At 35.0% G+C, this 15,025-nt stretch overlaps 2 protein-coding genes across 2 annotated transcripts; one reads left to right on the forward strand and one right to left on the reverse strand.

The window, feature by feature from the left end:
* Nucleotides 1-1,156: 1,156 nt before the first annotated feature.
* Nucleotides 1,157-2,570, forward strand: lyz (lysozyme). Its single transcript, XM_051098200.1, has 4 exons — nucleotides 1,157-1,367; nucleotides 1,507-1,662; nucleotides 1,905-1,980; nucleotides 2,157-2,570. The coding sequence occupies exons 1-4, from the start codon at nucleotides 1,232-1,234 to the stop codon at nucleotides 2,227-2,229; spliced, it is 441 nt and encodes a 146-aa protein (XP_050954157.1). The 5' UTR covers nucleotides 1,157-1,231; the 3' UTR covers nucleotides 2,230-2,570.
* A 2,829-nt stretch (nucleotides 2,571-5,399) lies between these two features.
* Nucleotides 5,400-14,386, reverse strand: chodl (chondrolectin). Its single transcript, XM_051098198.1, has 7 exons — nucleotides 14,019-14,386; nucleotides 11,888-12,233; nucleotides 11,645-11,802; nucleotides 11,492-11,542; nucleotides 11,320-11,406; nucleotides 9,261-9,357; nucleotides 5,400-6,896 (listed from the first exon to the last, which is right to left on the reverse strand). The coding sequence occupies exons 1-7, from the start codon at nucleotides 14,092-14,094 to the stop codon at nucleotides 6,812-6,814; spliced, it is 900 nt and encodes a 299-aa protein (XP_050954155.1). The 5' UTR covers nucleotides 14,095-14,386; the 3' UTR covers nucleotides 5,400-6,811.
* Nucleotides 14,387-15,025: the final 639 nt, after the last annotated feature.

Genomic DNA, 15,025 nt, shown 5'->3' on the forward strand with positions numbered 1-15,025 from the left:
TGACTATAGCTCGCAATTGCAAGTTTGAATCACGCAATTCTGAGAAAAAGTCAAAATTGTTAGCTTATATCTCGCAATTTTGACATTATAACTTGCAAATGCAAATTTATATCACGCAATTCTGAGAAAAAAAAAAAGATCAAAATTGTTAGGTTATACCTCGCAGTTATGACTATAATGACTATAAAAAGTCTAAATTTTTAGTTTATCTCTCGCAATTTTGACTTTATAATGCACAATTGTGAGTTTATATCTCACAATTCTGAGAAAAAAGTCAGAATTGTGAGTTTGTATCATGCAATTCTGAGAAAAAAGTCAGAATTGTTAGTTTATATCACGCAATTCTGACGTATAACTTGCAATTGTGAGTTTATATCATGCAATTCTGAGGAAAAAAGTCAGAACTGTGAGATAAAAAGTTGCAATAACCTTTTTAATTCAGTGGCAGAATAGGGCTTCCGTAGAATTGCGATATGGTTTAATGATTAGCGCTGCGCCTGGTTTGTATACAGCCGTTAACGGGGAAACCGCCATATTTCTGCCGTTCCAAAAGTGCCACGTGCTGGCAGAGAATTTATTTACATTTTTAATAAGCCTGTATGCAGTTTTTGTCAAGACCATTGTGAAAATCAACCCATATTTTTATGCTGCAAACACACAGAGTTGTAATGTGAACTGGTGGATTGACAAGATAATGCATTAAACAAATCTAAACAATTAAGACAGTAACATATGCTTATATGTTATTTAATTATTATAATAACTAATTGATAATTGTTTAAATTAATATGTAATAAGTGATACTGTTGACCCATCCATTTTCTTAAAAATGGTTTAAAGGCTAAAAAGTTTAGCATTTCATAAAACTTTGTTTTTGTGAAAATCAATATTTGAACCGTTAATCATGCTTTTTAGTCATTTTACAGTTTGTTACCATAGACATTGCGCTACCCTACTCATATTAATTTTATTTGTGCAGATCTTAAAAAGTCTTAAATTTGAGCTTTTGAGCTTTAAAAATCCTTCAGATACCCTGGGCCCCAAAATCAGTTATTGCCTCAGCAGCCATATCTGAAGCAACTGCAAACAACATGCACTTGTGAAAAATTGGTTGCGACACAGACCTTTCATTTGACTTATAAATAATCCCACTCAGCAGCTTCCACTCTCCATCTGAACTCCTCTTCAGACAGTAGTTATTGGAAGTGATTTTCTGAGCAGCAGTGCAGATATGAGGGTGGCTATTGTGGTCTTGTGTCTGATGTGGCTTGGCTCGTGTGAGAGCCGCAGGCTGGGTCGCTGTGATGTTGTCCGTATCTTCAAGACACAAGGACTTGATGGCTTTGAGGGATTCTCACTTGGCAACTGTGAGTACTTTGTTATTGTTGTTTGACATGCCTGATTTATATGTATTAATTAGCTAGATGCATTTAAAAAGTGCAATGTATTGTAAAACTGGTCATAATGTGTTTTTATTCCTTTTGAATGTAAACTTAATTTCAAAAGATGTGTGCACGGCCTACTGGGAAAGCAGGTTTAAGACTCACCGAGTGCGTACGGCTGATACCGGGAAAGACTATGGGATTTTCCAGATAAATAGTTTCAAATGGTGCGATGATGGCACTCCAGGTGGAAAGAACAAGTGCAACATTCCCTGTTCAGGTATGTTACACATTTAAATGGATTTCATGTGACCAAAAAACTTTTTTTTTAACAGTATACTAAATATCACTTACATATAACTTTCAGAAGTGTTACGCTGAGAATATAGTTTATAATGGGGAAAAACGTGTATAAAAAAAAAAATCTGGGAAAAAAGTAAAATATACTTGTTGATCCTACTGTATCTATGCTTTTAAACTTACACATACCATTTTTGTTTATACATGCTTCCCATCTGATAGATTTGCTTCAGGATGACCTGAAAGCTTCAGTTGCATGTGCAAAGATCATTGTGAAAGCCGAAGGACTGAAAGCATGGTAAATATTCATTGCATATATCCTTGGGCACAACTGACAAAGCCCATTTGTCACATTAACAAAGGTTGCTTGTCCCTTTAAAGATTTGGCCTCAAGCTTTGTCTATCGTAAGTTTATTGATCTGTTGTGCATGTGCATTTTTGACATGATGGTGACGTTGTTCTTTGTGTCTGCAGGGACACCTGGGATAGCTACTGTAATGGGCGTAAGATGTCACGCTGGTTGAGAGGTTGTGGGGATCACAAATAAGACCTTGATTGCCTGCAGGAGTTTTAATTAGCTACAATGCTCTCAGATTATGTACTAATGCATTGCTTTTGGTTAATATGACTTTTAAAGCTAAAAGACGTTGTCTTTATTAACATTTGTAACCTTGATGTATAATAAAACATCTGCCCAAATTGTTAATCATTTGTGCTTTGCAGTGCTTTTTAATTTCACTTTTGGCTAAAGCTTATGCAGCAGCAAATTGTTACAGATGCATTGTTTGATGCTAGATAGTAGCGGTAGGCTTCTATTAAAATTGGTTTTATTCAAAATTAAATAATCTGTTATTGAAAACCCACGTTGATTAAACAGTACTCTGAATATTGGACGTCTCCCTCAATGTCTATGCTGATTATGTCTCCTACATTCAATTTCATGTGAATTAAATAAAACTGACACATATGACTGTAAAAATAATAATAATAGAATTTTGGGTTTTACAGATTGCATTGAGGCAAAATTTACGATTAAAAACAATATACAGCCTACTTTTTGTTTCCTTTTGAACATTGTCAAGTTTTCTACAAAAATTCCAATACAAATTACAAATATATACAAATAATTTTTAAACAATGGATTTTAACACTGCAATGATATATGGGAAAGGAAAAAAACATTTAGTTTGTTACTGTTGCTATGTCTGACAAGCCGTGCCGCTCTCACAGCACACATAATGTTCTAACACAGTGGAAAAATACATCTTGGAGCAAAGAGAAAACTGATAACGCGCCAATAGACCAGACAGAGCATGTTGGTTTTTGGTTTAAACAAAGTCTGAGCTTTCAAATGTTATCATTTTGTAAGAAATTTAAACAATAAATACCGTTTTGTGGCTCTTTAATATGTCGTGTCAGATCAGTGTAGCAGCTCTTTTCCTCATTTCTTCCTCTTAACTAGTTATAGAACAAATTAATCATGAATTTACATCAGAAGGTATCTAGTTTCAACCACGAAAAGACGTAAGGACGTACCTTTCTTCAAGTTCAAGTTCACCGATGTTAATCGACTCTCCTGTCTGGTTAGTTTGTCGGACAAAATGGCAGATTCGGCGTTATGATTGGTCAGCTCGCCTGTCAATCAAACTCCTTGAGAAGGGTAGAAACCATAAATAAGAAAAAGCTGATGTTTTTCACTGTAAACTAAGGTGATATGTTGTTTCTCACTTCTAAAGACTGTTAAATTTGTGTTGAAATAGTTTTCACTCAGAAATTGCTAGTTAATTGCACATATTACAAAGAAGCATAAGTAGTTTGAAGTAAAAAGACTTAAAAAGGCTATTTTCTCATAAAAGGTAACATTACTCCAATTATTTTTAGAAAAATAACTTTGAAAAATCATTTTACAGTGAACTGAATATTGTTGCGTATTGCTAAACTTTAAATTTCACATTTTACTGTTAGTGTTATCTTGAAATTGCAATTTGTAATGCAACTGTAACGAATACAAAACACCATTATGGTAACTAAAATAATGCAATATTAATATTAATTTAGCAACATAGATGTAACATAAACCCCTAAGGTACACAATTAATAAGACAAATCTAAGAATTGTTTTTACCATAAACCAAATGGTTTGTTTTTCACTTCCAAAAACTAAATTCAACAGCATTTTACAGTAAAATTACATTAGAAGCACGGTTTGATTTATTACAGTACATTCACAGTATATCCACCTTATTTTTCAACCCGGAAGTAAGCCGTTTTATGTGAATGTGCCAGACTTGCGTTCATTAGCTGCTGTAGGCAACGGAAAAATAACAACGTGCAGTAACCGATAAGACTGTTTGCACAACAAGCCATGGTATTCATAATTAATATAACACATTAAAATAATATGGTAAGACACACCAGTTTATAATATGAAGTAGCAAAACGAGCGATTTTGTAGAACTAAAAATAACTAAAAGCGAATGACACTGGAATGTGCGAGACTTCCGGTTCATTCGCCGCTGTACAGAAAAGAATAACAAAGAGCAGTAAAATGTAAAACGGTTTGCTCTGCAAACCAGTGTTTTCGTAATTAATATAACCCATTAAAATAATATAGTAAGACACACCTGTTTGCAATATCAAGCATCAAAACGAGTTTGTACAGCTAAAAATAAGACTAGAACCATTACAAATGGCTGAAAAATTAGGTGGATAGTGCACATTTTTTGTTTTTACCATAGCATTTTTACACTCTTTAATACTAAATTGATTAATGAAGGCGATCCATCATCACAAAGATTTAAAACCTCACCTGATTGCAATTACAAACACTGATTATCATTATCATAACCCCAATGATTAGTATTTATCGTTTTTGACATTTAGATGACAGCTTGAAGGATGGGGTGAGGGTAAACCTCCCCATTTCCATTATAAACTAACCGTATTCCAGTTCTGCTAGAGCGATGTGAAGAGCTGTTTAGATCTTGGTTGGGTGTAGAATGAGATGCTTGTGTTGTGTATCTCTAATAGGCTAAAATCACCCCCCTCTCCAGATGGGAAAGGGTTTGTTTCTTTAATTCTACCCTGTGCCTCCAGAGTAGTGATTACAGTCATATCTATAATTACCAGATCCTGAGTGTGTGACGTGAGTTCTCCTGTCGAAGCAGAGGACTGATTAGTTTAATTGGCTCCGTAATTAGCAGTGTGCTTTAAAGTCTATGCTGTCACTAATTGCAGACCAGGGTAAATCGCATACAAAGTACCACATCTTTTCGGTGTTAATGCGGTCCAGTTCATTTGTCTCATGTCTGGCTCTAACTCTGCCTGCCAGCTGGACCCCCTGAAAGCTTTCTGATCTCTTTGTCTATTTAAACTCATGGCCACAACTGTGTTTCTCATAAACAAATACAAATGCTGTAATTGCTAGTAGGAATTCTGTAGATACAAGCTTTGATCTGTGTATTCAAGGTGTTTTTCTTGCAAAATAACTTAGATAAGGAAGTTAATAATGTTAATGCTATTCATACGCAATATCTGCTAATCACATTAAGAGTTGTTTATCGATAAGAACCTACATGCTTTTTGTCAGTGATGAATCACAAAACGGATTTCAAAATAAATCCACTAACTCAAAAGATTGTTTCTGTTTGTGATTAAGCATTTAAGTGGTGCTACAAAGAAATTGTACATCATAAAAACATACTAAAACATCTTCGCAATTAAATATTTTTAATCCATTGTACACGTCCAATTCCTATCTCAAAAATATAAAAAGTATTAACAGCACATTTGAATTCAAACACACGCTCACAGTAACACATCTTCCTGTACAGACGTCTAACTGACTAATTTCGGTATCTGATACAATATCACTATGATGCAAACCAGTTTAATACTTTTTAGCTTTGATATTTTCTATATGTAGTATTGTAAAAGGACATGATAAAATATTCACATGCAAAAAACTGCGTATATAACAGTGGCAGCTTAAAGCAGCTTTGCAGTCACATCATACAAAAAATATGTACATTTTTTATGAATTCTTCATTTTTTATGACAACGTCCTCATAAGCTGCAGAGCAGAACAGTCACTATATAAGCCAATGATCGCGTATGTTTCAAAATAAATCTTTTGCTACTAAATAATCAATTGTATGCACACAACTATTGTGCCATCATTGGCAATACATGAGAAACGTCTGAGATTAAAGAGGCCACTCATTCTTGAATGAGACATTAATTAGTCTAATTCTCTAAAAACCTTTTAGTCCTTTTATGCTCTTTAGTGATTCATTTCTTAACTGTGTCACTAGCTACAGTATGTGTGACCCTATTCGCTGTCAGAAGGAACACTTAATTCCTCTTTTTATGTGGTTCCCACTTGTACTTGTTTTAATTACAGTAATTTAATTGCTCACTGTGTTTACTGCCAATTAATATTCACCCTCCCTAAACAGCCCTCAGTAGGTTTAGGTCAGACTATCTGACAAGAAACCTGAAATGGAGAATAAGGTCATGGGAGTGAACAGGAAACTCATAGACTTAAAGGGATAGTTCACCTAAAAATGACAATTCTGTCATTAATTATGTTGATCATGTTGTTCCAAACCTGTAAGTTTATCTTAGGAACCCAAGTTAAGATATTTTTGATGAAATTCGAGAGCTTTGTGACCCTGCATAAACAATGCAATGCAACCGACACATTCAAGGCCCAGAAATATTTCATCGATGTCCTTTCTACCTTTATGGGCCTTGACTGTGTCAGTTGCGTCGCTGTCTGTGCAGGGTCAGAAAGCTCTTGGATTTCAGGACAAATATCTGTATTTGTGTTCCGAAGATGAACAAAGGTCTTACAGGTTTGGAACAACATGAAGATGAGTAATTAATGACAGAATATTCATTTTTGGGTGAACTGTCTCTTTAAGAAACTATGAGAGGCTGAGGAGCAGCTTTAAGCACAACATTTGTACAGAAATTCGATGTGTTTATCTGCTCTGCCGGTGTTGCGCGTTTTCGACTAGTATTACTAAATCACACTAAACTAACCACCGGACGAACGCGTTGGTGATAAAGCAACATAGATGACAAAGCCAGAAAAATGGAGGTGTTTGAATCGTGGAGATGATTCTTTAAACCTCCATGCCACTGTCTATCTTTGGCGTCTTGGAAATCCAGAGAGTTGATTGGTTTACGCTCGTTTTGGTCCGTGGTTTACTGTAAAAAAAAATAAAAATAAATAAAAATAAAATGTATTAAATAAAATGTACTTATTTTTAATGTATTTAAGTAATTAATCAAAAAAAAAACATACAGTTTCGGAATGATACGAGGGTGAGATGATGATGACGATGACAATTTATTTTTGAATGAAATATGCACCCTTATATGCACCCTCTATGGGTAGATGTGTTAATATATGGGCCATTCTACAGAATTGGTCTGAAGTCAGAGTTGGAAACATCTTGAAATATCCAAAGCATACATTTCTAGTAAATATGCAGTTAATTTTCATATTGTTTTTTCCAAAGTTTTGGAATATTTGTCCTCTGCCTAAATTTGTCACTACCGAAACAGTAATATATAATTTAATTAGAAGGGTTATATTGACCTATTAAGATTTTGCTTACATCTACATTGTTAATATATATTTTTGCTATTTTATTATTTATTTTTCCAGGTAAATAAATAATAATTACATTTTTTACAATAATTCAAGTGTAATTTATGAGATTTGTTTTTGAGTCCAGTTTTTTAGGCAATAAGTTGATCATGCTGATTTCAAAGTTAAGGATTAAATTATATTAAATATACACTGAACCAAAAATTATCATAACATCTTAGTTGATCATTCAGTATACTTTATTTTTGAAACAATCACGTTTCGGTAGTGACAAATTTATGGAATAACACCTTAAAAACAAAGATGTCACTACTGAAACACCAAATATTTCAGTTGTGACTGTTTCAGTAGTGACAATTTTAGATACTTTTGAACGTAGCTCAAAGATGCTAATCAGCACATGGTTAGCTAGCACAGTTCTAAAAAGCTGTACACACATAAAAACTAAATGTTATGGAATAACTCCCAAAAAAGTGCCCTCCCTTAAAGATACACACAGATTTTTCAGACTTTTGAACACATTTACCTCAAAATGATAGGGCCTATCTACTCACACCATGTAGCTATGAGAGAGGGGGACACAGGAATATTTACTCATCATAAATGTAGGGGTGTAGTTAAAATCAGTCTCAGCCAATGCATTAGAACTTAAAACATACACATTTTCTTTTCATAAAGTTTCATAATTTCCAAAGAAAATATAAAAGATTTTTTTTTAAACTTCACTTTCTAAAAGAATCAAAAAGATACTTTTAAAAACAACAACAACAACAAAAAATATTTCAATATCGTTTTCATAAATTGAAATTTAGGGATGAGGGTTCAGGACAGCCAACTCCCAAATGAAAGTACCCAATAAATTATGATTTTATGTATATTAAGCTTACTAATTGAAATATTATTGTGGGTTAAAAAGAATGATCTTAATAAACTTCTAAGATTTAAATACTTAAAAGTATTTTTTAAATTAGTTTTTTGGTGTTGTTTTGTAATCTGTTAATATGAGCACATGTATGTATTGCTTGTGTGTGCACTGTAAACAGGCCAAATTTCCCTGAATCTCCATGTTGCCTTTGATTTTTACATAATTTGTTGAGTTTTACTGGGATAGTTTTATAGCACAAAGCATTTAAAGGTATGCACAATAAGCAGACCGAAGCAAAGCAGCTGTTATGTGACTCCTCTTGGTCTTATGATGGTATCTAATCATGAGAGCAAGTGGCAAACATCGTAAAACAGAGAAGCATCATCTGTTAAGGAGTTAAGACGTTTATCCAAAAGCTTTGAATTCGCTCCAAGAAGCCTTTTACCGAATAGAGAACGCTCGGTCATTGCCAGTGATTAAATGCATTGTCTGAGAATCCCCTCGTCTGCCACAGTGATTGGAAATATGTTAAAAAGACATCACTCTGTGGGAGCGTCAGCTGTATAAACATAATAAATTACACAAACAAGCCACTACATAATGTCTTGCCAAGCACGAGCTGAGGGTTAAAGAGAGATCTCGAGGGGCGGGAGCGGAGGACGGGAACGTCTTGCTTCAGCAGTTCCATGTCGATCGGGATATTGATGGGAAAAGAAGTCGAGTTGGACTCTGTCTCCAATGCAGTGTGACGTAATGCGGTAGACAAACCCCTCCCCCCTTCAAATATGCCAAATGCGTGCTATAATAACCGTGTTGATGGTGATTAGTACCGTCTAAGCTGTTTTGCTGGGCACAGTTATAAACAGCTGAATCTAATTAATCACGGTAAAACCTCTGAGTTAGTGAGAAAAATGGAGGATGGTGTCAGATCTCGGCTAGTGAGCTGAAAACTTGATTAATCAAGACGCAGAGGCTGTTAGCGAGACACTGACTTCCTGATGTGTCGCGGTATTTGGATGATACTGTGCATAATAGGACAGCGCATTACCATTAGTCTGACAGCGTTTACAGTGATTTGATCTTAATGGCTCACCTCTTGCTTAACATCTGGAAACAGCACGTTCCTGAAGCCACCAGGATCAGCAAGAGGAGAGGGATGGTAGGGATAATCACGTAGATTAGCAGCATACCTGGGAAAGGAAAAAAAAACACTTTGACTCTATTTGCATACAAGCATTTATTTTGAGTTAAAGGAATTCTGCGTTCAATAAAAGTGACAGAATCGATGGACAGAATTTGTGGTTTAATGCTGATTTAAAAGCAAAAATGTGAAGGTTATAGTTTATAAAAGAACTTGCATTTCCATTCAAGAGGCATCTGTAAATTTTTTTTTTTGTTTGTTTGTTTTTTCTCATGTATGGAAGCTTGTTTCCGCCACTAAATAAAAAAGTTAAAATGCAATTGCATGAAAGTCAAAATTGCATGATATGAACTTGCAATTGTGAGTTATAAAGTAAGAACTGCAAGATATTTTTCAGAATTGCATGTTTGTATCTCGCAATTCAGACTTTTTTTTTCTTAGAATTTTTAAATATAAACTCGAAATGTGAATTATAAGTCATTATAAGAATTGCGAGTTCATATCTCGAAATTCTGACTTTATATCTCGCAATTGCAAGTTTATATCACACAATTCTGACTTCACATCTTGCAATTGTGACCTTTCTTCTCAGAATTGTTTATATCTTGCAGTTCTGACTATAGAACTTGCAACTGCAAGTTTATATTTCACTATTCTGATTTTATAACTCGCAATTGTGAGTTTACTTCTCACAATTCAGAGACAAAAAGTAAGAATTGCGAGATATAAATTTGCAACTGCGAGAAAAAATGACAGAATTGTGAGAGAAAATGTCGTATTTACTTTTTTTATTTTTTATTCAGTGGCAGAAACAGGCTTCCATACTTATTTGCTCAAAAATACAGTAAAAACAGTAATATTCTGAAATGTTATTACGACTGTTTTGTATTTTAATACAGATTTTCTGTGTTGACCGCAATACAGCTGAAGCTGAATTGTCAGCAGCTATTACTACACTGTAAAAAACAAAAAACACAATTTGTTGAGTCAACTTAAAATAATTTGTTACCCTGCTGCCTTAAAATTTTAAGTTCAGTCAACTCAAGTAAGTTTAGTCAACTTGAAATGTTAAGTTGTACTAAGTGACAACTTAGATATTTGTGTTTGTTAAACTTAAAAGCAAGGTAACCCAGCTGGCCTAAATTTTTAAGTTGAATCAACTCAACTTAACATTTCAAGTTGAATAAACGTTTTTTTGAGTTGACTGAACGTAAAATTTTAAGGCAGCCAGGTAACAAATTATTTTAAGTTGACTCAACAAATTGTTTTTTTTTACAGCGTAGTCTTCAGTTACACATTATATATTTTAATTCTAACATGCTGATTTGGTGCTCAAGTCATGTTTTTTTCTTATTAATGTTTTTTATTATTATCAATATTTTTGTGGAAACAGTGATACATTTTTTCATGATTCTTTGACGAACAGAGTTCACAAGAACAACGTATTTGAAATAGAAATTGTTTGTAACATAAATGCCTTTAATATCACTTTTGATCAATTTAAAGCAATTTAATGAATAAAAATATGAATTTCTTTAAAAAAAAAAATCTTACTGATCCCAAACTTTTAAACAGTTCTGTACATAATAATTAATGTACATTACCATTCAAATGTTTGGGGTCAAGATTTTCATATTTTTAAAACTTATTTGTCTTATAAAACTAATTAATTAATTATTTTAACAGTTATTTTAGGTTTTAATGTTTAAAGCATTCTGTTGTCATGACTTACAAAACTAGTAACTTTACACAGAAAAGGTTAGTAAGTAGTTTTGTCACACTAAAATCTAACATCTAACCTACATATATTTTAAGTCTTTTACTGAAAAATGTACAGACTGGGCTCATTCACTTCCATTTACAGTAGCCCAGATCATTACTTGTTTAAAGAATAGGGAGAAGTCTTTAGTAACTTTTCTGGTAATCAGTATTATGCCACAAATGCTGTCGATTGAGCTTAACTTCTATGTAAAACTGAATATTCCTTTAAGAATTTAAAATCTAATGTTACTTGAGGGCCCTGGCATTATAAGTTGAGGGTTCTCGTCCTGATCGACAGGAGACGGTCTCCTCTCCTCTTGTTCTTCTGAGGAAAGATCTAAAGGGAAGATTAACAGATTAGTGTCAACACATCAGTAACTCTTTAACGCAAACGATGACGGATTTGACAACTGGCTGCTTACCAACATCAGGCCCTCCAGGCTTGTCGCTCTGCACTTTTACCAGGTAACTTTCTGCTCAGAACAATATAACAGACGTTGTAAGCTAAACCACTTGCACTCATGTTAATCAGGTCAGTTTTTGATCTCTAAACATAAACAGTGCAAATTACCTACCTGGTTCATACTTGCAGATGAAATTGTGCTTCATATTGCACCTGTCATCATTCCATTGATAAAGATACGGCCCACCAGGCCCGGCGAGAGCTGTGGGCTGATGATACATCACCACGCAAGCTTCTCCTCCACAAGATGGTTCATCAGCATACCAGTTTCTGTAGAAAAGAAGTGCTAATTTTTATGACTGTTTTGTAATGTAAATCTCTGCTTTGAACAGGCCCCAGATCAATCACACCTCACCTAAACTGTGAGACACTTCCATCTGTCCATCTGTACAGGTTAGGACACGAAGCAAAACTTCCAGGCTCCTGTGCGGTCTCGTCCTCCACACGTGTCAACCCGATCCAGAAGTCTCCATCTGTGATGCCCGACCCACCGGAAGCACTGATAGAAGTGGAGACGCTCAGTTCCCGCAGAAGATGTTCGATGTGCTTCTGCTCTGCTGTGTTCTCAATGCTCAGCAATGAACCACCATCCATTTCACACGCATGCTGAGCCTCCCAGAATGCAACACGACTCGACACTTCCCTGAAGTAAGCGATCTTGTAGCACGGCTGCTCAGGACTGCCCTGACACACTGTCTGACCTGTAAACACAAAATTCATACTGTATTTTTAGCGATTTCTTGTTCTGCATGACATTTGCTCTAGTAGAGCGATAGATGTTTAAAACGCTTAGTTAACATGCTAAAAAGGCTTGCAAGCTAAGAGGGGAAAATGCATGGAATTATTATTAAATCATAAACAAAGCACTTCCATTATAGAAAACACTTAAGATACACTGATAGCCTCAGCGAAGAGATCTGTGATTAATACACAGACTGTTAAAAGTCTAATAATAACATTAGCTCTCTGCCCGGGAGGTACTTTAAATAATTGCTTGGTCCAGATCTGCTATATCATCAATCTGAGCCCAGTAATGGGCTGGGTTTAACTGGGGGAAAACTGGACTCAGCATTTTCTCAACCAGCTTCCTTAGCTTTCTTCCTCAATTCCTGTCTGTTCTCCACAGTTTTACTCCCTCCAGCATGGAAGGTTCTGGCACTTCCGCTCTCCAAAACCGCCACCTTCTTGTCACCTTTATTAAACCTCGATCTCATCATCTCATCACTGATTTTAATTTCCCTTGGTGCATCCTTTTAGTTTACATGTGTATGATAAACCTGTTTTTATATCTAACTATCTCTCTCATTTTTTTTTCTTTCATAATCTACTTATCATTTACTTTTTTCATCCCATTGCTTTATTTTCAGAACAAATCATCTTTGGGGAAAAGAAAGCTATAAGCTGATCTGTAAGATTTTATAATGCTATTAGAATTTTTTTGAGAGATACTTTAAATATAAAATAAAGTAGTAAATGTGATTAAGAATGAGCACTTAAAAGCATTATGAAAAGTGATGCAATTTTGTTATAGCTTCTAAGTTTATTTCACATCTAACAGATTGCTGCAGGGAAACTCAGTTTAAGAAGTTATACAGGTGGAAAAAAAAAAAATCAGAATTACTTAAAGCAAATATAACTTTTTAAACACACAAATCCTTTACTATTGGTGTGATAATGGGTATAAAATAATACTTAAAGAGACAGTTAATCTGAATAATTTATTCAGACACCTTCAACATTTTTCACATTATCATAGTTCATTCACTGTAGTTTAGAAAATGGTAATAAAATATGACAAGAACTCAGCGTTAAACGGTGTCAGAACAAATTCATCTTGATAATGTCAGATTACTTTGATAGAAAAGTATGGACTGTTAGTATGATAATATTTACACAACTATCATACTTTGATGACCACTTACCATGCCTAATTTTATTCAGTCTGTGGTGTAAAAAGGTCACATTAGCAATTAAAGAAAAAAGACTTAAGAAACATGGCCAGGTCAAAGTGTCTGAATAATTTTTGGTCCCAGATTTTTACTGGTAGTCCACTGTATGAAGAATTTTGGCTATGCTCACTTACATAAATGAGCTATAGTGTCCTACACCCACTAGTAAAAAGAATATCCAAATTTATATCTGGTGTCTGAATAATTTTTGGTTTGACTGTATGACTTTTCTGTGCAGTACAAAAGAGGATATTAACGAGAATGGCTTAAAATGCTTTTGGTCAGCATTCACTTTCTCCATACAGTGAAAGTGAACGGTAATATCTAATTTCTGCCTAACAAATAAAGTCATACAGGTTTGAAACAACCTGAGGATGACCGAATGATGATATTTTTGGCTGAACTATCACTTTAAACTACCGTCGAGCACCATTTTACCACAAACTACCGCTTATTTTAATACATTTATTCTCACTTCAATTCTGAAAGAAATTCTATGAATGAAAATACCGTTATACTAAACAAATTAAAACTTACCGCTCACAACTCTCGCCCCACGGCTGCACGAAACCAGGAAAGTCAAAGCACAAAGGATTCCGATTGACTTGCGCATCCTCGCGTGTTTCACTTGAGTAGATGATGGAGTGAACTTCAAACAGGCTTGTTCCAGTCAGGCGTCTTTTTTAACGTTTATTGGGGGAGCCTTTTCTTCATAGTGTTCAAAGACATGATTTCCACAGAGCTGGTCTGACACTCTGCAAAAGCGCCACTGAATTCTGGAGAGAGAGAGAGAGTGACACGCGCCTCTACTCGCGAACGCGCGGCTGCTCCACTTCAATGTGATGTTTCCCGTCTGTACTGCAGGTAATCGAACAGGGCGCAGATGTTCATCACTTCCTTTATTAAGTGCAACACACGTTTTAGGCTCGACACACGTTCTCCAGTTATAAGGTGGATGACGGGGCAGGTCACAGACACAGGGGTTTTTAGTGTATAAAATGATTTAAGCGTGATTGGGTCAATGGTTGAGGTGAAAACAGCCTTGAATAATGTGCATCCAATTTAGAGAATCAAAAAGACGCAGCCGAATTATTCTATGTCTCGGTTCATAAGGGTGAAACAAAATGTCAAATTTGTTAATGTAATACAATCATGCTGCTGTGTAAACAGATGGATTTGTTTCATTTATGACCCATGGTATAGGTAGGCAACTTTTTTAGACATTATAAACAAGTGACATTTTTATTTTTGAACATTTCCTTCCGAGTTGGCCTACCCTGTTTTTGAGGAAAACATTTCAGGCATTATCTCCATGTAGTGGACTTCTATGGTGCCCGCGAGTTTGAACTTCCAAAATGCAGTTGCAAGTTCAAAAGGCTCTAAACGATCCCAGCTGAGGAATAAGGGTCTTATCTATTGATCATTTTCTAAAAAAATATTGTGCATTCTGGTTCAGTACAGTTAGGGTATGCTGAAAAACTCCCATCCCATTTTCTCCTCCAACTTCAAAATTGTCCTACATCGCTGCAGAAGTACCGACCCAG

This window comes from Labeo rohita, chromosome 24 (genome assembly GCF_022985175.1).
Source record: "Labeo rohita strain BAU-BD-2019 chromosome 24, IGBB_LRoh.1.0, whole genome shotgun sequence".
Taxonomy (NCBI): Eukaryota; Metazoa; Chordata; class Actinopteri; order Cypriniformes; family Cyprinidae; genus Labeo; species Labeo rohita.